This window comes from Lissotriton vulgaris, chromosome 7 (genome assembly GCF_964263255.1).
Source record: "Lissotriton vulgaris chromosome 7, aLisVul1.2, whole genome shotgun sequence".
Taxonomy (NCBI): Eukaryota; Metazoa; Chordata; class Amphibia; order Caudata; family Salamandridae; genus Lissotriton; species Lissotriton vulgaris.
Genome location: NC_141695.1, coordinates 1,477,626,648 through 1,477,650,083, shown reverse-complemented (window position 1 = coordinate 1,477,650,083; position 23,436 = coordinate 1,477,626,648). Strand labels below are relative to the sequence as shown.

Genomic DNA, 23,436 nt, shown 5'->3' with positions numbered 1-23,436 from the left:
CCAAAAGAACTATATATATATATATATATATATATATATATATATATATATATATATATATATATATATATATATACACACACACACCCACTAATCTTCTGTCATTCAATGTCACCACCAGAAGGCTGGATATTCTACATACAGAAATGCATCCACCTATAAATCCACCTATAAGGCAGGGTGGGGCACTGGCTTGGGTGCCACTGGTCTACCTATGCTATTAGGTCATGTTTTTAAGCTTTGGCACAAGCTGGCTACAATCACCCGCTGTAGTTGGGATTGCACTACCTGTATCACATTGGTTGGTTTACCCTAGCTCCCAAGATGAGCGGTCTCAGAAGATGATTCGTCCGCACACAGATACTGCAGTGATAGTTGGAATTGTGAGTGAGATTGCAGGTCTCCACCAAGATATCACAAAATGGCGAACGCTGCTTGCCCTGGAGCGTAGCTTCTACACCTTCAACATGCAGGCACCCAGCTCTACCAGCATCAGCAAACACGTCTTCATAACTGGCATACTCTTCATGAAAGTGTACAGCAAACATCTGTAGACCATGCATTTGGCCCCTGTTTGTGTCCTACGTAAACCTGAAATTTATAAGCACTGCGCTCTTGCAATTCAAGAAGTCTCATTTAACTGCTTTTTAAACTTGCAGCTTAAAAATAGATGACTGGAATATAGATCAAATAAAACTGCGGTCTGTCTGGTAAATTTAGGATCCTCACTTCCAGGAGTCTGCTGCCAGCAACAGCTCCAGCGGAGCGGCCTCGTGGGAATAACCAGCAGAGTTTGAACTCTGAGCACAACAATAGTGTGAAAGGGATCACAGTTGTAAACGCGCCTATATTCTAAAAAAAGTAAACGAGTGCAGAGTGATGGCACCATCCTGTGCAGTGCTATCATGGAAGCAATGCACCTGAAAGTAGTAACCTTAGAGTTACTAGAGTTTGGCCTGGCTAAGGGACCTGGGTGTCAGCCATGCATTACTATAGACTTGGCCATAACAATCCAATTTAGAATGAAACTGGAAAGTGCGTGGGAACGCACTGGTGAAAGAGGCACAAGGGACTGCTTGTAAAACATAGACCTGCCCCATCTACAGCCAGGTGTTCAGACGGAGTGCAGTTATTTACTCTCCAGAAAAAAAACATTTGTGAGGCACAGGCAACAATTCCCAACAACCACGGAACACACTGCGCCTCACATGCCAACATGAAAAGTGCGAGGGTGAGTATTGTGCAAATCATCCAATTCTGGTCTGGAGTGCTGTTGGCATGACGTGGAGGACACACGAACACGTTTCGAGGCCTAAAGTACTGTAGCAGCTCCCGCGTCAGTGCTCCTTGGGTCTTTGACGCCAATGATAAGGTCATTGCTTCTTCTTGCTCCATGGACCAATGATAGGAAATCGACTCTCTTCACAAGGTGACCTCTAGCTTGCAGGAACTCAACATCGTCCTGAAGAAATTCATCTACAAGAAAAAGCACACACAGAGAAATCTCAGTCGAAAGTAACTCTTATCTATGGCCCACTACAGATTGTTGGTTAAGCCTGAACGGTTTTAGTTAAGCACCCTTCTTTTTTTTAAAATGTTTATTATCATCTCTTTATTATTAAACACAGCAGTCAAATTCATAATACATAAATCGTTAGCCAAGAGGAAAAAAGACAGAACAACATTTCTGCGGAGTAAAGGAAGAGGGGGCAGCAACTGGAGAGATAATAACAATACGGAATAGATAAAACACAGAATAGTAATGATTACGATTACAGCAGGACCTAATCATTCCACTGAAATCTAGTCCATATCTTCTTAAACTTCTTAAATGAACGCCAGCCCCTGACTTTAGCAACTGCTCATTCACACTCATATCTGTCGCAAAGATACCCACTAACAGTGGGTGGATACGGATCAATCCAAGCCCGGGTGATGCATAATCGGGCACAAACTATTATGATTGTAACTAGAGAGCTAAGATGTCTATCCAGTCCCCCTTCATACCCCAAGAGCAGGTCTTTTTTTTTCCTAGTCGGAGATGGAACCCAATCCAAGCTGTCAGGGTTGGAATCGCTTCACCCCAGTAAGTTCTGAGTTTAGAGCACTGGACAAACATATGGGGTAAATCGGCAGCTAAAAGATGGCACTTTGGGCAAAATGACTTATTTGAGGATTGAGTCCGTGTCCACTGAAAGATATGACTGGGTGTGTACGATATCATATACATGATTTTAAATTGCAGTAACTTAAGAGTGACTGATACCACCGATTGATCTAGTACCTCTAGAGCCTCCTAAATCTCCGTGACCGATACTCAGTTGCTAAGAGTTGTGTCCACTTTGAAGCTGTTCTCAAACTAACATCCAAGACGTCCGAAAGTAGTTTCTGATAAAAAAAGCTAATAGTTACTATATTAGATAAGGAGTTTAGGGCCATATGTATGAAGCAAATTTGCATTCGCAAATGCCTAAATTCGCAGAATTTCGGAGTTTGCGAATGCAAATTTGCAAAATGGTATGTATAAAGGAAAATCTGGTGTGAAATAGGGAATCGCAAAATTTGCGATTCCTTATTTTGCAATTGCATTTAAGGAATCGCAAATTTAGCGATTCCTTAAATGCAATGTATGAAGCAAAAAATAATAGCAAATTGTCCCTAAGGAATCGCAAATTACCACCAACTTCAAGTTGGTGGTAATTTGCGAATTCCTTGAAAAATGCCAATTTTTGCATTTTTCAAAGTGCCATGTGACGCACAAACATGCCCTTAGGGCATGTATGTGCACCACATGTGCACCCATGCTTATTTCAGGGGTGCAACAGGGTGTCCTTTGGATACCCCTGCACCCTTGAAATTATTCTCAATTTGCGATTTTCAAATTGCGAATCGCAAAATTGAGAATACCTTCCTATTCATTCCTATGGGCCTCCTGGCCCATAGAAATGAATGTGAAAGTATTCCTTAATTGCGATTCGCAAATTGCGAATCGCAATTAAGGAATACTAAGAATTCGCAAAAACATACATACTAATTTGCGATTCTGAAATAGCGATTTCTTAAAAATCGCTATTTCAGAATCGCAAATGGGTACCTTGATACATATGGCCCATAGACAAGTAAGAATTACAGGGGAATCATGATCAACAATCAAGTTAGAGCCGCAGGCAAAGTAATCCCTTAATTGAAGGTACTTAAAAAAGGAGCTATTTGCAAGCCCGTACTCTTCCTGCAATAATGTGAAGGTCCTAAACCCTTTCGAATCATACAGTTGCCTGAGCTTATATAACCCTTTTTGTAGCCACGTCTTTACACCCAAGTTGTGAAAGATATCTGGAAATAGGGGATTAAACCATAAGGGAGTATGCACGTGTAATGTAGGTAGTGAGTACTTAAGGCTTATTTCCCGCCAAATCCCAACTGCATCACTAACTACCTTCAACCAAACCCTTTTGAAGAAGTTAGGGTCCGTCATTCGTTGGAGTGCATATCTGACATCTGAATTAAACGCTAGCTGATATTCAAGCATAGTTATACCAGCCTCAATTCCTGTCAAAAGCCTTCGTATCCTACCGGCGAACGCAGCCCAAAAGTATAACTTAAAGTCAGGTAGGTTAAAGCCCACTTGCCAATACTGAAGTTTAAGAAACGTAATGCTTTGCCTTGCCCTCCTGTAGCCCCAGATAAAGATGCAGATTATACCTTCATGCCGGTTAAAAAAAGAATCAGGGATGCAAATTGGTATTGCATGAAATAAGTATAAAAATGTTGGTAATATATGGATCTTGATGACATTACACTGCCCCAAGATGCTGAGAGGTAATCGATGCCAAGCCCGTAATTTCACAGCTACAGTTTTCAACAGAGGCCCGTAGTTAAGTGGAATAATCTCTTCCACAAGTCCACTTAACCGAACACCCAAAAAAGGAAAGCCATCACTGACGACTGAATATGTGCTTGAAAGTTCGATATAATCTGTGTTTTGGACAAATTAAGCTTATAGCCGGAGAAAGAGTCAAATGAGTCCGCTTCCATTGATATACTCTCTGGTGATTTCAGCGGATTGATGGCGAATATTTCGATGTAATCGGCATAAGACATAACTGTTAACTCAACTTCGTTTATTTTTATTGACTGTATACTATAATTTACCTAAAAGATGTCTATGGTTCGATATTTAAAGCAAATAATATAGGGTATAATGGGTCTCCCTGACGTGTGCCTCTGTATATAAAAAATGGAGAAGAAGGGATTCCCCCAATGATAACCTTAGCAATAGGATTTTTATAAAGTTTCTGAATCATTGTAATATACTGGGTACCAAATCCAAATGTGGCCAGCGTTTCTCATAGTGTTTCCCACTTAACCCGTTCGTTCGCGGTTTCGGCATCTAGCATTATCATGCCAGTTTGCTTTTTCAATATCCTTGCCACATCGAATGCTGTTATTGCCGTTTAATATGAGAGACTTTATCTCTACGAGGACCAAATCTATGTTGTTGTATAGATACCAAATTATGTAGACAGGAGCCAATCGCATCGCCAAGATTTTAGAGTAAACCTTGGTATCATTATTTATCAGTGATATGGGTCGGTATGAACCTCTATCCTCAGGTGTTTTGTCTTTTTTAAACAACACTACCAAGTTTGTTGATACCCAAAAAGCCGGAGCATCCCCACCATTTACCATTAGGCTGCATAAGTCATGGAATTCCGATACTAGAATGTCTTTAAACACCTTATAGAATTCAAGTGGCATTGCATCATCCCCAGCAGCCTTACCAACCGCGAGATTATTAATGACCTCTTCAATCTCATTGGGGGGTTATATCTCGTTGGAGTATCTCTTCCTGCAAAATATCTAGACGGTGTAGATTACTCCCTGTCAGATAATCCGTCAGCCTGTCAAAATCGAAGCCAGAGGGCTTACAGTAGAGTTCTTGATAAAAAAGCCTAAATTGTTCCACTATATCAGAAGGATCATCAGTACCTCTTATACGTTTGAGGCAGTTCTGTGTCCTTTTATCAGCAATTTGATGAGCTAAGAGACTTAGAGGTTAGCAGGGCTATTGATGAGATGACCAAACATAAGGCCCCGGGTCCCGATGGCGTCCCAGCAGACCTATACAGCTCAAGACCATCCCTGTGGACCAAAATACTCACAAATGTTTTTAATGCAACTGTCACAGCGGGGTTTCCTGAATCCTGGTCCACCTTAACTATTGTTCCTATATATAAGAAGGGCTTGAGAAGCGATCCGGCCTGTTATAGGCCGATTTCGCTAATTGACTCTGCAGTTAAGATCCTTGGCAGAGTCATTCTACGCAGACTGGGTAATATCACTAAAGAGAAGGGGGTCCTCTCCGACCTCCAGTATGGTTTCCGTGAGAAACGAGGTACAATTGACCAGTGTCTGAACCTCCATATGCTGGTCAGTAAGTACACCATGGCGAAGGAGGGCCACCTATACCTGGCCTTTATGGACCTTTCTTCGGCCTTTGACTTGGTCAATAGGGCCAAGCTATGGGCTATACTGGCTGGCATTGGTTTTGATCCTCCCCTTGTAGATTTCTTGGCCGCACTCCACGAAGACCTATCAGCCTCCATTAGAATCACCCGAGAAGGCAACACCACCAGACCTTTTAATTCCAGAAGAGGCGTGAGGCAGGGCTGTATTTTAGCCCCGCTTTTGTTTACTCTTTACATTAACTCCCTGGATAAAGCCTTGGAGGGGTCCACACCTGATATTCCGTATGTAGGGGGTTCCGCAGTACCTGTTCTGCTGTATGCGGATGACGCGGTCCTCATAGCCCGCACGGGAGTGGGCCTACAAAGGCTTCTGGATGCGTTTGGTGATTTTATGGCAAAGTTAGACCTTTTGATTAATAATAAAAAATCACATGTTATGGTGGCGGGGAGGCGGCAAAGGCCGAAAAAGCTAAAATCCTTTACCTGTTGTGGAGAGGGGGTTTCAAGGGTGCAAGTCTTCACCTACCTGGGCGTGATTTTCGAGGAGAAGGGCTCGTGGAAACCACAGGTGTCTGCGAAATCACTAGCTGTATCTAGATCAACATCAGCTTTGTTGAGTTTCGCAAAACGACTAGGCTCACGACCAATGGAGGCTTTACTGAAAGTTTACAAATCTAAATGTTTATCCATAGCCACTTATGGTGCACCGCTGTGGGGCTACTCCTCAACGGGTGACTTGCAGATTGCGGAAAACCAGTTTCTTAGATCTCTACTAGGTGTTCCAGAATCTACACCAGTTTTTTCACTACACTCTGAGTTAGGTTTAGGCTATATTACTGACCTGCTTCTTCTGGCACCATTGATATGCTGGGCCAAAACCTGGCTGAACAATGACATTACACTCAACCATATCATTCTTAGGGACTGCATGGCTCTGGATAACGCTTTAAAGATTCCGTGGCTGGTCTATGTAAAAGACGCGCTGGAAAGTCTTGGCAGGCCCAATCTTTTTAGCCACCCAAACACAATTTGTAGGGGGGATGTGAAATGGATTAAGGACAATTTTTTGAGGAGGGCAACTCAAATAAGGGAGAGTGAGGAACTGATTAAACCTAGAGCCAGAGCCAACGTCCTTCTCCTGACTATGCCCTCAATTGAACCTTATCTAAAAATTGTAAGCCGCCCATACCATCGACACCTGCTTATTAGATTCAGGTTCAACATTATACAGTACTCCTTAGGTGATTTCCCCGTATGGGGGGTCCCAGACGAGTCAATCCAATGCAGCTGCGATAATTTTTCAGAGCAGTCCCTCATGCATTTCGTAATGTTTTGTGATCATTTTAAGAGGAGCAGAAAACAGTTCTTGGCCCCTATCCTAAGAGAAGCTGGTTTTGCACAAGTACGCCCAGCCCTATTTTACTTACAGCTGCTAGGAAGCACTAGGATAGTCTTCGGGGTTGCTAGCTTTCTGGTTGCGGCTATGCGTACGAAGGCCAGGAAGCTATCCCCGAGGTACTTGGAAGGGTGACCTCACTATACTGTAGATTTTGTAAATGTTTTTAAGCTATCTATTCTCTTTTATATTACAATGTGATTGAATCGTTCTTGTATCAACTTTTTAATTATTTGAAAGCACTTGATACCGCAACTGGGGTTGACTTAATAATGATTTTAATGTCATGAATTATGTGATATGAAATGTTTTAACATCTGTATTGTTTTGTTGCTTTTATGATTTTAAGTAATCGAATAAAGCTTGCTTTTGACTGACTTTGACTGCCAACCTTGTCACTGTTTTCATATTGGTATGTTCTATTCTTCTGGTAGCTAACGACAAATTGCTCATTCAGGACCCTGAATGTCCATGCCTTTGAAGCAGAATATATCCAAAGTGAACTTAACCCATTTAACGACAATATACGGCTCTAGAGATGTCTAAATGATGATGTTCTGGTAATATGGAAGGGAACACCAGCAGAAGCCACAAACTTTGCTACCTGGTTGAATGCCCTTGATCCACATCTATGCTTCATGATGTCAACAGGGGGAAATGAGCTACCATTTCTAGACCTTTTGATACAAGCAGAGAATGGGAAGCTAATAACTGAGGTATATTACAAACCTACGGACCCTGGCAATCTGTTACATTTTGACAGCTTCCACCATCGTGCCCTGCGAGAAAACCTACCAGTAGGTCAGTTTCTCCGGCTACGACGTAACTGCATGGAGAAAGAAGAATACAGAACACACTCGAGCAAATTGCAGAAAAAACTCCTTGAGAAGAATTACCCGAAAAGAATAATAAGAGCGGCTGACAAAAGAGCCCTGAACAATAACAGATCAGCTCCTGGAAACCTGGAAGAGACAAAAAAAGATTCTTATTTGTATGCCAACCTATAACACACTATCCAACTCCTTTAAAAAAATAATAAAGAGGAATTGAAGGATACTGTCAACAGGGGGTCTCATGATTGAGAAGCCCATGTTCTCATTCAGAAAAGGGACAAGTATAAAAGATCTTCTGATACACACACGCCCCAAAAGAATCCCAGAAAAAACCTCACAGTCCACACTATGGAACCTCCCTCCACCATCCGGGCATTAGCCATGTGGTAAGTGTAGAGTATGTCCCCTGACAAAAAAAGTAAAGGAGTTAAATATTGGCTTAAGGACACCATGGAAGTTAAAAAAAATCTTACAAATTATAATTAAAAAATGTGGTGTACATAATTATATGTCCATGCAATCTTTTGTATGTGGGTGTGACAACAAGACAAATCCGTACCAGAATAGCAGAGCACCATGGTACTGTCCGGTGCAAAAAAAAAGCCACCAGACTAACACAAAATAACATAGAAAAAGGCCATAATGACGGAGAGATGGAATGGTACATGTTAAAAAAACGTACACAAACATGCCCGATATGAGTGAGCCCCTTTTTCTATTTGAACAAAGATGGGTCTGTAGACTCCGTACAGATTTACATGGTCTGAATGACAAGATTCTCTGGGGCAGTCTAAAATGATGAAATCAAGTTCTTTTTTCCAGACACAATTGGGGATTTTCCGGGATTACCTGTAAAAAATATAATTTATTTCCATTGAATCTACACAGACCGGTAACCCAATATAAAGATTGTCGGGGTATAAATTGTAAAGTAACTAACAACCCCCCCATCTCTTTTAACACAACGCTGACTAGTAAACTGCACAGCACAAAGTGAGAAATAACATGGCTGATCTATATATTTTGGATCCATCAGAAAACATCCGATGTAGACGCTTTCTGATAGATTAAAATTGCTCCACTTTTAAACACACGAGTGGACATAAGCCAGATAGGAGCACTACAACTCCCATGAGCATACGAACCAAGAATAACTTCTGGGTCCTGGCATAATTTCCTCTTTTGATCGGCGCTGCTGAAAGAATGTGCGCAGACTGAAGCGCCTATAAAAAAAAACCACAGTGCATTCAGCTAGTCGTACCATTGGCGCAGAGTGGGGACAGGAGTAGGTAATATCGATGGACGTTCTTTTTGATGAAGTAAGTGGGGTTGAGATATGTAGTGGAGGAATTTCTCCTATGTTAAACGCTTGACCCGCGAAAGGATCGGCCAGAGAGAACTTCGGAGCCCAACTAAATACTCAAGAATCATTACATTTACTTTTTGACAAAAACAGTATACCGGTTCACTAATACACACACCAGTGCTGTTCTGTCATGACCATAGGGCTGACTAACATCCTTGGTGTGTCTCACTGGCATTTTGTATCAACAGGGTGCACACACTGACTGTCTGTATTGTTATATGTTCAATACTTTTGGAAAAAGGTTTGCTACTTTAACGAGATGTTGTAGAGAAACCTAATTTAGTCAGTAAGTACAACTGGCACTGGGGGCCTATACTGATATACTAACAGCTAGATTCATCATTGTCCCGTTTTGCGAGTCCTTAATAGCGATTATTAAGGAATTGCTATTATGGACTTGCAAAACAGGATTCATGTAGGAATCGCTAAATAAATTGCGATTCCTACACATTCCTTATTTGCGATTAGCAAATTGCTAATCGCAAATAAGGAATAACTCCCCATTCATTCCTATGGGCCTAAAGGCAAATCACAAATAAGGATGCGATTTCAAGGGTGCCAGGGGTGTCCAAAGGACGATAAGGTAAAACCCTGCGACTTTTTGCCTTGTTAGGGGACCCAAATTTTTAAATGGTGGCTAAAACAAGCTTCCTTTCTTTTTGTAGAATGCCACATTGACAGAGCCCTGAAGAGAATCTAAGATTGTTTCCAGATTCGAAACGCGTCGGCAAAACGGCAAATAGGCATCTTTGATCTAGCAAAGCTTTAAGTTATTTGTCAACCTTAACTGATTGAAGAGTTCTAATTTAATTTATTGTTGCCTTTTTCTGTTTTTTGACCCTGGTGGGGCATTCTAATGATTTGAATTTTCACAAAGATTGATTATTTGTGATGATAAAATTGTTGTTTTCTCTTGTAAAAGAAGCTTGTATATAACTGTGGATTCATCTGTATATATGTTTGTTATTGATTGGTGTATGAGATTCGCATGTATGATAGTTGTAAATAGTGTAAATGTCTGTAAATAGTGTTTTTTCTCACCCTTAAAAATGTTTTTCAAAATGATTAAAAATTGATAAAAGGGTTTAAATAAAATAACCCATACAAACAATAGGTTTTCCCTTGTTTGTATTCTCATAAATAGTGAGGTAAAATTACCCTGAGGGCCAGCATTGTTTTTGTTTTTCAAAGGACACCCTGTAGCACCCCTGAAATGAAAATGTAGACTGATGTTGCGCACACACATGTCCAAAGGACATGTGTGTGTGTGTAACATACAACTGAGAAAAATGCACAAAAGTGAATTTTTCTCAGTTTTCGCTATTTACCAGGAAGTCAGACTTCGATTTCGCAATTTTTAAATGCTTCTTGAATTGCATTTAAGGAATCTCTAATTGAGATTCCTTAAATGCAATTATTCGCAAATATGCGATTTCTAAAAATGCGATTTTTGCATTTGGGATGATGTTATGTTATGTTACGTATCTCTTATATAGCGCATGGCTACCCCAGCAACGAGGCGTCCCAGCGCTTGCAGACAGGTCCAATCACATAACAGCCGGAGGAATGCGGCAGGATATCTATACACCGCGGAACCCTAAATAGAAGAAAACAGCCAAGTTTTTACTTGTTTTCGAAATTGTAGGTGGTTTGTGATGGAACGTACACCTAGAGGGATAGAGTTCCAGAGTTTTGGGGCCCGAAACCTAAAAGAGCGGCCACCAGCTCTACACCTCCGAATCTTGATGGTACAGGCAAGGAAGAGGTCCGCAGACCGGAGTGCACGCTGTGGAACATAGAAGGAACAGATTCCTTGCAAGATTTTAGGACCTAGACAATGTAACATTCTATGCATAACACACAGGGTCTTAAATTGAATGCGTTGTTTTACGGGCAGCCAATGGAGCCTGCGCAAAACCTGAGAGGTATGGCAGCGTCTTGGTAAGCCGAACAGGGTCCGAGCTGCCGCATTCTGAGCTTTCTGTAGTCTATTGATGACTGTCAGATTGGACCCAAGCATTAATACATTGCAATAGTCCAGATGGGATAGGACCATAGCCTGGACAATTGTCTGACGGGTGGAAGATTCAAAGAAGCCAAGAATAGGTTTCAGAGAGCGCAGGCGGCCATAGCAAGTACCAGCTATCCTCTTCGCATGGGAATCCAGGGTGAGAGCATCATCTAAGATCACACCTAGATTCTTAACTTCCTTCTTGGGCATAGGCGGTGAGCCCAATGTAGGGGGCCACCACCGCTCGTCCCACTTTTGAGTGTCCGGGCCAACCAGGAGGACTTCAGTCTTAGATGAATTTAACTGAAGACAGTTCTCCGTAAGCCAGCTGGAAATGGCCACGATATCCTCTTGGAATTTGGCTTGATCACCAACGATGTTATTAGAGAAGGTGAAGATCAGCTGTGTATCGTCCGCATAAGATATTAGTTCGATGTTACGTTCCCTGGCCAATGTGGCCAGGGGGCGGACATACACATTAAACAGCGTGGGGCTGAGGGCAGAGCCCTGAGGAACACCACAGCCCAATGGAAAACTGCCGGATGAGTACGGGGGGGCATGAACCTGGAAGGAACGGTCAGATAGAAATGACACGAACCAGTCCAGAGCATCCTCTCTGACACCTATCTCCCATAGCCTCTTGACTAGGATCCCATGGGAGACGGTGTCGAACGCCGCACTCAAATCTAGCAGCACCACAGCTGAGGTGTCACCCCTGTCTTGTGCCACCCTTAGATGTTCTGTGACGGCCAGTAAGGCTGACTCCGTGCTATGTTTGGCACGGAATCCGTTCTGAGACTCCTCCAAGATCCCATTAGTCTCCAGAAAATCTGTCAGAGTAGAATTGACGTGTGCCTCCATTACTTTGGCCAAGTAAGGAAGCAGCGAGATAGGCCGGAAACTTTCTGGCTTAGAGGGGTCCAGGGTGGGTTTTTTTAACAAGGGGACCACTTTGGCATGTTTCCACGATTTCGGGATGGTAGCTGATTGCAGAGATTTATTAATCAGTTTTTGCCCTTCTGTCAAGATAGATTCCGGAAACAGTCTAAACATCTCGGGTTTGACAGGATCTTCCGGGGACCCCGACTTGATTCTTGAAGTTAGGGGTTCCATATCTGTCTGAGAGATGAGTGGGAGCGTTAGGAGAGAGTAGGGAAGGCTCAATGAGTCCGTAGTAGGTCTGTAGGTCATAGATGGTTCTCCAGAGTTAAATGTATTATAAATCCCTTGTACTTTATTAATAAAGAAGTGAGCCAGCTCTTCGCAATGTGAGTCAGATACTATGGTGCTATTAGTCCCCACGGGGTGATGAATCCCAAATGCAAAAATAGCGCTCGCAAAGGGCCAGATTCTCAGAATCTGGCCCTTTGCGAGCCGCTTTCGGCTTGATGAATCTGGCCGTAAGAGTCTAATATGAATAAATCAGCCAAGCACTATCTTGCAAGCGATCTCCCCGAGAACGAGTGGAAGACTCATGACAACACTGAGATTGTTTTGATACCTGTTGAACACTATTTGTAATCCATCTACTTATAAGAATCTTTTACAAATGTCTACGATGTTGACTAGACAAGTCGGAAGCAGAACACAAATTACAAATGTATGAGTGAAACAGACAAGAATCTCCTTCATTACCTTTTTGATTTATTTTTATATTTGTTTTTTTGTTGTGGTTCTCTCTTTGTAAGTGTGTGACTACAAAGGACCCTACCTCCTCTGTGACCATGATGCTAGTTATCCCCTAAAATCTAGGGTAAGGGACATACACGATACATGTCATGTATTGTCCACATTGCTATAAACTAAGAAAATAGATTAACACAGGCTATAAGCCATAGCACATGTAGCACGATTTTAGATGTCTTCAGTAATCTGTGGACTTGATTTTTTCCTAATGTATAATCGGGTCACCTTGGTAATCCTTGTATCTTGTTTTGTTTCTCTTTTATATTTCTCAAATGACTTTGAAGCGTCCCCGTCCCCGTGAAACGCAGTGTACGTCAGTCTCCTCACTTCACCTATTCATAGAAGAAGTGAGTTTGATGAGCTGCGTTGGTGGTGAGTTCTCGGAGGTGTCATCCTACTATTGTGAGGTGAGAAGTTACTTGAAATTGCCTTACTCTGCTACTTTTTCTCTTCCACGTTTTTTTTGTGCCATATTTGACTGTCCAAATTCATGATTTTCTCGCTGTGGTGTGAACTTAAAATTGTATCTGCAATCCAACGTGTTTTCGTTGGGAGTCAATCGCACAGCATTCTACTATTTGTTTTTGCTTATAATTAACTTTCCTTCTGACAATTCAGTCGCAGATTCGCACAACTTTTTCAAGTATTATTACTTAGTTGATTTTTCTTCGCGAATTCAGTGACATTAATTTTTGTACGCTGATTCGCACAGCTTTCTACTGTTTTATTTTTGCTTTTTATTAACTTTCCTCTGCCAATTTCGGCACTGATTCGCACAGGTCTTCCAATTATTATTACATGTTTAATTTTTCTACGCATATCTAGTGACAATAATTTTCATTGTTCTAGTCAGTATCATATTTCATTAGTAACTCAGAATTGTACTCCTTGGGTGTTATATTTGGTTGCACTTCGTTTTTCCACTTTCGTACAGTTTACCATGTCTACTCCTACTACCAACATTACTGTTAACCCACTCAAGGAATTTATTTGTGTTCCAAGTGATCCCCTTTTCCTGGGATACAGTAGAAAGAATACTTTATTACTTACCTATTTACTATTGACCATGCTAATAAATTATCATCAGACAGAAAAAAACTTTATTAATGCATAGTTTAGGACCTGAAGGGCTAAGAATTCACAGCAAACTTAATAAAGATACTGTTGCTGGGGATGAAAATGGTTTTAACCAGGCTATTAGACAATTAGATAATTACTTTTTGCCCAAAGTGTGTTTTGGTGTAACACGCTTTAAATTCTTTCAAAGAAAACAATTAAAAAATGAATTTTTGATGATTTTATTACAGCTCTTCAGAAACTAGATTGTAGGTTTGGTGTTATAGAAGAAGAGTTAATCAGAGACCAAGTAGGGATGCATGCATTTGATACTACCATAGAAGACAGGTTATGGGTTAACGGTGATAACTCTCTTAAAGATGTTCTTGCTGTAGCTAGAAAAGGAGAGTTATCTGGTAGGTGTGCCAAAGCCCTCAAGAATGAGAAATTGCGTACAACAAGAAACGGTTGCCAGGGTTCTTTCTAATAAAACCAAAAATCACCCTTCTACAAAATCTTCTGTCAAGAGAAATGTATATTCCAGTGGTAAGGAATTCAGATGCTACCGTTGTGATAGTAGACACCATCTAGCTAAGGATAAGAATTGTCCTGCCCTTAGACAAAGATGTTCAGTTTGCAAGAAAATTGGTAATTTCAGCCATATCTGCCATACTAAGAAATCTGGAAAAGGTAAATTCAAGTGTACTGAGGAAGGTCATGTTTCTTCTCCAAATGAAGAAAGTGATGATGAAGGTTGTTTTATGTCAAGCCCCATGGGTAATGTTGTCCTCAATATTTTGCATGCTAATGATTCCAACAAACCTATATGTTTAATGTCTATAGGTGTGGCATTGACATTCACATTGCAGCTGATTAAGGGTCTCCCTTCACCATTGTGAATGAAGCTGTATGGTCTGATAAATTTGTTACAAAACTTGGTCCTGATTTACTTCAACCAGATATCGCTCCAGAGAGTTACACAGGTGAACCTATTGATCTTCTTGGCTTTAGGAACCTTATTTTTAGATTCAAGAATAGAAGTGCGCTTTGCAAAATGTATGTTTCCAAGAAAGGTCCATCTGTTCTTGGATGGAAAGATCAGAGGAAACGTAACATTATCCTGGATCCTAATAGTATTGAAAAAGTTCTCGTGTTGGATGAAGGTGAATGCTTAGGTAAAATGTTATGTGATCATTTACCTGTTGTTTTCTCTGGCACCTTAGGAAATTAGAAGGTTTTGAACACCAAATTCGCCTCAAACCTGATGCTTCTCCCAAAGTTCATAAACTACGCAATATTCCTTTTTCTGTTAGGGATGAGGAGGAGAAAGAATTAGATAGGTTGGGCAAAGATGGTGTTATTGAACCTATTGAATCCTCCCAATGGGTTTCTCCGTTGGCACCGCTAGGAAAGCCAATGGAAAGCTCAGATTATGCATTTATTTATGCCATCTTAATGATGTGTGGTCTACTTCATGCCAAGAGGAGTTCTCTGATATTAAGAACGCAATTGCTTCTGCTCCTGCCCTTCAAGGCTTTGATCTGTGTTGTAAAAAGATAATCACTACTGATGCCAGCGGCACTGGTATTGGTGCTGTTTTAGCACAGATTGACAATAAGGGTTTTGAATCCATTGTTGCTTATACATCCAGGTCTTTATCTCCTGCCAAGTGTAAGTATGCTGTAATTGAGCGTGATGCATTTGCTTGTGCTTGGGCTCTAGAACATTTTCGCACATTTGTTTGGGGCAGTGAAGTCACTGTTAAATGAAATCACAAACCCTTAGTTAAAGTCTTATCTAAGGTTGGTAGGGTAAGTGTTTCTGCCAGATTGGCACGCATTTCTATGAGATTACTAGATTTTCTATACAAAATTGAATACTTGCCTAGTAAGAAGAATGCTGTTGCCGATTTCTTGTCTCGCTTACCAGTTTCAAATGGTGGGGAACTAGGATGATCTTATGGATAATGTTCAAGTTGCTTGGTTATGGGACCATGGTCTTGATTCCTTTCAAAGAGAAGAGTGGAACGAGGCTTTGACTAAAGATGACTATTATTGGGAAGTCAGAGATGAGTTATCTTCTCTGGATGGAAATCTTATGAGAGGTGATAAAATTGTTCCTCCATTTGATTTAAGAAATAAGATTATTTCATTAATCCACGATGGACATTTAGGTATTTTAAAAACCAAGTGAATTGTCAAAAGCAGGTATTGGTGGCCTGGTGTGGACATTGAAGTAGAGAGAGTTATGAGAGATTGTGGATTGTGTCCCTCTGCTGAAAAAACTCTTAAAACTTTAAGGCCTCCTATGAGTGACTTTATGTGCCCGTAATCTCCATGGGAGTGTGTTTCTGTGGACATCATGGGTACTGTTGGCAGTTCTGGAAAGTATGTTATTTCTATGATGGATGTACTTTCTAAATGGCTTGTATTAAAAGTTATTAAGAAATTGGATACTGATACTGTGATAGCGTTTTTTGATTAATTTTTCCTTAGTGAAGGGATTCCTGCTGTTATCATTAGCGATAATGGTGTACAATTTATCTCGGAGGTCATGACCCAATATTTATCCAAATGTGGTATTCAGCACAAAACCACATCTTTGTATAATCCCAGCGCAAATGGTTTGGTGAGAGGTACAATAGAGTTTTAAAGGGCGCTATTCAATTGGCTTTTAAGAACAACATTCCCTGGGAAACACAAATGTTTAAAACGCAAAGGCAAGCCCGTCTGCGCCCGTCCGCGCCCAGGGGCCATGAACTCTGGCCAATTTATTTCCTATTCCCCTAGAGTATTACGAGCGCTAGCACAACAGCAAGTCCCCCTGGATCCTATTACCTATAACTGCAATTTGACCAATGGAATCTTGAAAGAGCAGGTGGGCTACTCTATTCTGCCTCCTCCAGCCCCCCCTTTCCGCCTCAAACAATGTGACCACCCTTCGTGTTCTCTACCTTAACACTCGTTCCTTGGTTAAACATCAGCTGGACATCTTTTTGTTGCTAACTTCAGGAAAACCTCATGTCCTGCTGATCATCGAAACCTGGCTTACCCAGGATTAAACGACAGATATTCTGGCGGCCCTCCCCGCGTATTACTATATCTTGACTGGCAATCGACCCTCAAGGAAGATGGGCGGTGGGGTCGTGGCCATTATACACAAAAAACATAAGTTTGCCACTATGACCTCCCTTGAACTGCCAGAGGCCGAGAATCTGGTCATCACACTAGGCACTGACATCGGGTCTCTTGCGCTGGTGCTTATCTACCTCCCTCCCCAGCCCATGCCCTCCTTTCCACTCTCTCTAAGTGAACAAATGGCCAACCTCGTCATGGACCATGCGAGGATCTTACTTATTGGTGACCTGAACTTTTGGTTTAATGACGTCCTTGGCGGACCACATGCAATCGAACTCTCCGAATTGCTCTCCAATCTTAACTTGTCCCAGCACTTATCTTCCCCAACTCATATAAAAGGACATACCCTGGACCAAATCTGGACCCACAACCTCACTTTGTCAGTACCTTCTATTTCTCCCTGCATATGGTCTGACCACCACTTGATTGAATTCACAGCTACTTTTAGCGGCCGGACTAAGATCCCCATAGTGGCGGGAGGCACGACAAGAAAGTGGCAAACCCTTGATAAAACTGGTTTTATTAACACCTTAGCCAGCTCTACACCCATTTTTAATTCCAATGTTAATGTTATGGAAAAGGACATTGCGGACTGGTTGCTGTCGGTCAGTGACACACACGTCCATCTTACCAAATTCTCCCGTGCTAGATACTCTGATGCACACAAGTGGTTCACTAGCGAACTAAAAGATCAAAAACTTGAGCTCGGTCAATCCGAGAGGAAATGAAGGCTTCACTATTCAAGCACAGATAGACAGCAGTACCTGCTAGCTCGCAATGATTATAAAAAAACTGTATTGACAGCTAAAGCGGCCTACTTTTCTGCTAGAATACTGAATGCCCATAATAAATCAAAGGACATTTTTCAAATTGTGAACGACCTGAGCAGCGATGAGAGAATTTTACCTACCCAGGCTCCCACCCAAGAACTGTGTAATTCTCTAAACAACTCTTTTCTGGAAAAAATCGCCATCATCAAGGCGAGCATTCCACCTAATGCCAACAGGGAATCACTGGATAACATCTCCAGAAACCCATTTTGCTTGAGTCACCTGTCAGCGATATGTCCTAATACGTTACTAGATCTCTTGACCCGTGTCAAATGCTGCCCACCTCCGGTCCTCAGGGGCGTTTTTTTTGCATTGCCTCATAGTATTCTCCCTTTCCTGAATGAGTCCCTCAGTAAAGGGGAGGTACCTGGCGCCTTAAAAAATGCCACAGTAGTCCCACTGCTAAAAAAAAACATGGGGCTGACCCCATGAACCCCTCCAATTATCGCCCTATTTCCCTTCTCCCTTTCCTGGCCAAGATTATGGAGACCCATGTGGTCAGGTGCCTCTCAAACTTTATAGAACAATCTGAATACTTGGAGCCAAATCAAGCTGGCTTCCGGCCTGTGCACTCAACGGATTCAGTAATCCTTGCGGTATTTGATACGCTGAGAGCCAAGGCTGATATGGGGGCTTCCCAGGCTCTGGTGCTCCTGGATCTGTCGGCCGTGTTCGACACGGTCGACCATAACATCTTATTGAACCGTGGCGAACAAGCAGGCATACAAGGCCCTGCTTACATCTGGATCAAGTCCGTTCTTACAGGTAGAACCCAAGCAGTACGCCTTGGCACTTTTACTGCCCCCAAAGTAACCACCCCTTGTGGGATACCACAGGGTTCTTCCCTCTCCCCTTTTTTGTTTAATCTCTACCTTAGGCCACGGATTCATTCATTAAAGGACAGGAAGGTAACCATCTTTAATTACGCCGACGATCTCCAGCCGTTTTTTTCTCTAAACTCTCCTAACTCCGTTGTGGAATTCAAAACCACTATGCTCCATATCCAACGTTGGATGGTCCTTAACCATCTGAAGCTTAACCCGGGCAAGACGGAACTTGTATTGCCTGGGAAAAGTGATGTCAGCTGGGGCCCGCACTTCTGGCCTAGTGATTATGGCCCCCCCCAGACCCTTTCCTCCTCTGTGAAAAGTTTAGGTGTCACTATAAATGCTGATCTCTCACTTAGAGGCCAAGTGGATTCAGTGGTATCCGCCGGCCTCTTCCAATTGCAAAAAATCAGGAAGATCGCTCACCTGCTGACCCACCCAGCCCTTGTTCAGGCGGTGTTCGCATTGGTTCTTTCACGCCTTGATTTTTCAAACGCACTCTACATGGGCCTGCCACTGTGCCTGCTCAATCGTCTTCAAATAGTCCAGGACCAGTCGGCAAGACTAATCGACAAACAGCCGAGATGGCAATCGGCCAGGCCTTGTCTGCAAAAAAGTCCATTGGTTGCCTGTGGCGCAACAGGCGGCATTTAAATCGGGCTGTCTTGCCTTCAAGGCGCTGCATTGTAAGAGCTCTAAGTTCATCAACGACATGGTCACAAAGCATGTTCCTATGCCCAACTTACGTTCTGCCCACCTACACCTACTGTCCACCCCAGCCGACAAACTCAAGTGGCAGGCTGGCTGCAGGTTCTCCTACCTTGCCTCCAAACTTTGAAATTCTCTCCCACTGTCATTCAGAAGCTGTGACAGCCTGCTGGGCTTTAGAAGGGCCTTGAAAATTTGGTTGTTTAAACAAGCCTACTAACAGCCCGTACGCAACGCAATTACACAGGATCAGCGCCATGAAACCTTGGTGACCGTGCGCTTTATAAGTTTCTGTTAACATAACGTAACATAACTCTCTGGTCTTATAGAGTTTCAATTATTGATTGAACAAAATGTTCCCCTTTCGAGCTCATGAGTTGGAGAAAACCCAGAGCTAAGCGGTACCCTGGTTGGATTAAAAGTTGGGGAGAAGGGGGCGTGGCTTAGCGCCCGATGCGGATGGCGGCTCTGATGTGAGCGCTCCGACTTCGCCGAGGGATTCACCCTTTCTCACCTGTGCCGGCCGCTTGAAAAACGAAGCTTTCCCTGCCGGAATGCGAGGGGAACGTCGCGAACCCGGCGACAGCTCATTTCGGCCTCACGCAAGCTTTGTCTCGGCATTTGCGAGCGGCCGCGGCTCCCTGTCAGCCGCGACCGCCATTTTGTTTCCCCCTCGCGCGTCTGACGCGCCCATTACATCGAACAATGCTCTCATCATCTGCTGCTTTGGACCCCCGCAAATGCTCATGGTGAGCTTATATCATCAAATTTTAACATGCTAATGCTTTTACTTTGCCTACTTTATCCTGCATAAGTAGTATTCGTGCATATTACGATCTCGGCGGCCATTTCGTTCTCTTTGACTGTTTTCAACACAATGCTCCTCATTTTTCTCGCTACCAGCACCTCCTTTTGATTGCGCACATTTTCCAGGCTGTCCTCACTTGCCACGACGCTGGAATTTTCATGTTGGATTCCTTCTTTTTGCTGCAAACATATGCTAGCACTTTACTTTTCAGTTTTTGGACATTTTACGCTCTACTTTCTAGCAGGAAGGTTTCCTCACTTACGCAAGGGAATACTGCTGTTTGTCTTCATGTGTATTTTTGCAGCTCCTACATGGCTATGAAAAGGTGCCTTTGAGTTTCCTTGCTTTTCAACGCTTTCTGCTAATTAACCCTCCTTCATTTCACTGTTGACTCTAGCAGACAAGGACTATTTCAGGTACTAGCCTCTCTATTGCTTTCTTTCTGCTGGCGGCTTTTATCATATGGAGAGAGGCGCAATTGGCCGTATTTCCAAAACTCCACGACGTGTTTTCATCAAAAACTCCAAAGTCTTTTCTGCACTGGCGCATCTGGAAGCGTCTCAAGCACTTGCCGTTCAAATGTCGCAGTCCAACACAGAACGTCCTGTTCAGGCCCCGGGAAAAGTTACGTCGAAGCGCCTCAAAAAAGACCCTCCATCACCGTCAGGCTCCACTTCAGCTGTATCTATGGAGCTACTGTTGGAGGAGATACGTGCTCTTCGACCTTTCATGGAGGAAACCAACTCTAAGTTGCAGGTCTTAACCGACAATTGGTCACAGATGGACGCGAGAGTGACGACCGTTGAACACTCCATATCTTCTCTCCAGGAATCATCCTCCAAGGTGACGCACATGCAGTCGCAGATTTGCTCTCTCCAGAAGCAGGTCGAGGAGCTTGAGGATCGTAATCGACGCAACAACCTTCGTATTTACGGCCTGGCGGAGAACTGTGAGGGGAATGACCCCGTTGCTTTTTTCAAATCTTTCCTGCCTAAGCTCCTCCACTTACCTGAGGGAACCACGCTTAACATCCAACGAGCACATAGGCTTGGCCGCATTTCTTCATCTTCCTCTGCCTCTCCTAGACCACAAGGTGTCATCATGTACTTTTTGGAATATACTGATCTCCTTAAAGTTTTATCGGCGGCCCGAGCTTCTCCTCGCCTCACATAGTCAGGCTCTACCCTCTTCTTTGCGCAGGATTACGCTAAAGCCACAGCCAGCCGCCGTAAAGCTTTCCTGGATATGCGACCGGAGCTCCGATCCATCGGCGCCAGATATGGCCTTTTCCACCCTTGCCTTTTTAGAGTCACTCACAACAACAAAACGACGACCTACGAGGATCCTGTTCGCCTTCGGAGCTTCCTTAATTCCTGCCAAACATCTGAAATGGACCTCTCCAGCTCCTCGTCAGCTTTCCCTCCATGACTTTCATAACCTACCATTGTGGTTCTTTCACTAGTTCGCACAGTTTATGTTGATTCTGCATATGTTTGTTCTTATCATGTTGTTTCTACCCTTCTCCTTTCTGAACTCTCTCCCTTTATATTTGTTCCCCTCTAGTTCCATAATATGTTCACCTCTTTTCCACTTACTTTGGTATTTCGCTTATATCAGTAACCCGTTTGATGTTTTCTTCTCCTCAACTATTTTGTTTTCTATTTTCTCCCACAGGTTTCATAGTTTACAGTATGTACTTCCCTTGGTTTGACGGTTCGTTTGCATCGGTTGGACCGCCTCCCCCAGTGGGCGCTCCCCCCTCAGCTCTTTCTTCTCGTCTTCCCTCCCCCATGATCGCCCTTCCTCAATTTCACCCTTCGTAAGTATGTTTTCCCTCCTTCCCTTGTTCTTCGTTATACCCTTTCCGTCTTCGATCTTGTTTTTATCTCTAGTTCTTCTTTGTTCAAAGGTGTCTTCTCTTCCTCTCTCTCACTCACTTCTATATCTTTACCTTTTTCATGTTTCTCTTCCTCGCATTTGTAGTCCTCTACTTTATTTATCCACTCATTTGACTCTCACTACCACTTTTTCAGTCTCCACATTTGTTCTTTATTTCCATTTTTCTCTCTCTTTTTTCTCCTTCCTTCCATTTTTTCATTCTTTCCTTCTTGTGGCTCCTCATTTGCTCTTGACTTTGCTCCTTTTTCTACTCACTTTTCTCTTTTCATCTTTTCTTCTTTTTTCTTCGTATTCTCTTTCCTTGTTTTTTTTTACTCTCCAAGCATTTTTTCTGCTTATTCACCTGTATTTCCTCCTTACTATTTTTCAACTTCACATTACCTCATCTCTTTTTGACTTTCTTATCCTGTTTACTCATTTTATTATTCTGGGCACTTATTACTCTCCTTTTTTTATCGATAATTTATATTCCATTTTCATGATATGCCGCTAAAAATAGTCACATGGAATGTTAAGGGCGTTAATTCTCCTATCAAGCGACAGAGAATTCTGTCACACCTTGCACGCTTAAATGTTGATATTGCTTTTTTGCAAGAAACCCATTTATCTGCTGAAGAATCTGTCAAGTTAAAGAGAGGTTGGGTGGGTGATGTATATTACTCTCCAGGGGATGGTAAGCGTAATGGAGTAGCCATTTTATGCCACACAAATCTCTCTCACTCTTTGCTTAAACAAGAATCAGATGATGTTGGTCGCTGGACATTTGTTAAACTTTCCATTAAGAATGTTCCAATTTCCCTTCTAAATGTCTATGCCCCCACTGCTCCTACTTTCTGGTATACCTTTTCACACCATATTACCAGATTTATTGATAATAACTTTATTTTAGCGGGAGATTGCAACCAGCCCCTTGACCCCTTTTTGGATAGGCATTCCAAAGCTCACTTCGTTCCCAATAAGTCACATAAACTTTTCTCTCAAGCTATCTCTCAACATAAACTCACTGATGCCTGGCGATTATGTAATCCAAAGCTACGGGAATTCACTTTTTACTCTCCCTGTCATCATTCTCAGTCCCGAATTGATTACATTTTTGTTACTCATGACATTCCCCAAACCCTTACTCATGCAGAAATTGGTCCAATACTACTTTCAGACCATGTCCTCACTTTAGTTCAACTTGACATTCTCCCTAAATCAGTTAGACCCAAGCGATGGCGCTTTAATAATTCCCTTCTCCTGGACCCCAAGTTCACTGCATCTTTTACTGAATTTTCCGATGAATTTTTTTAAATTAATGACACTCCCTCCATTCCCAAGCACACTATCAGGGATGCCTTTAAAGCTGCAGCAAGGGATTTTATAATTGGCTTTGTAGCAAAAAAACGGAGGGCTGCTCGTAACTTCACAG

At 42.5% G+C, this 23,436-nt stretch overlaps 1 protein-coding gene across 1 annotated transcript in view; it reads right to left on the bottom strand.

Annotated features, from left to right (window-relative positions):
• Positions 1-1,074: 1,074 nt before the first annotated feature.
• GGT7 (gamma-glutamyltransferase 7) overlaps positions 1,075-23,436 on the bottom strand; it is a 377,510-nt gene continuing 355,148 nt past the window's right edge. Inside the window, exon 15 of the mRNA XM_086932278.1 lies at positions 1,075-1,476. Coding sequence (XP_086788404.1) covers positions 1,313-1,476 — 164 coding nt within the window. The 3' untranslated portion in view covers positions 1,075-1,312. The remainder of the gene's footprint in view (positions 1,477-23,436) is intronic.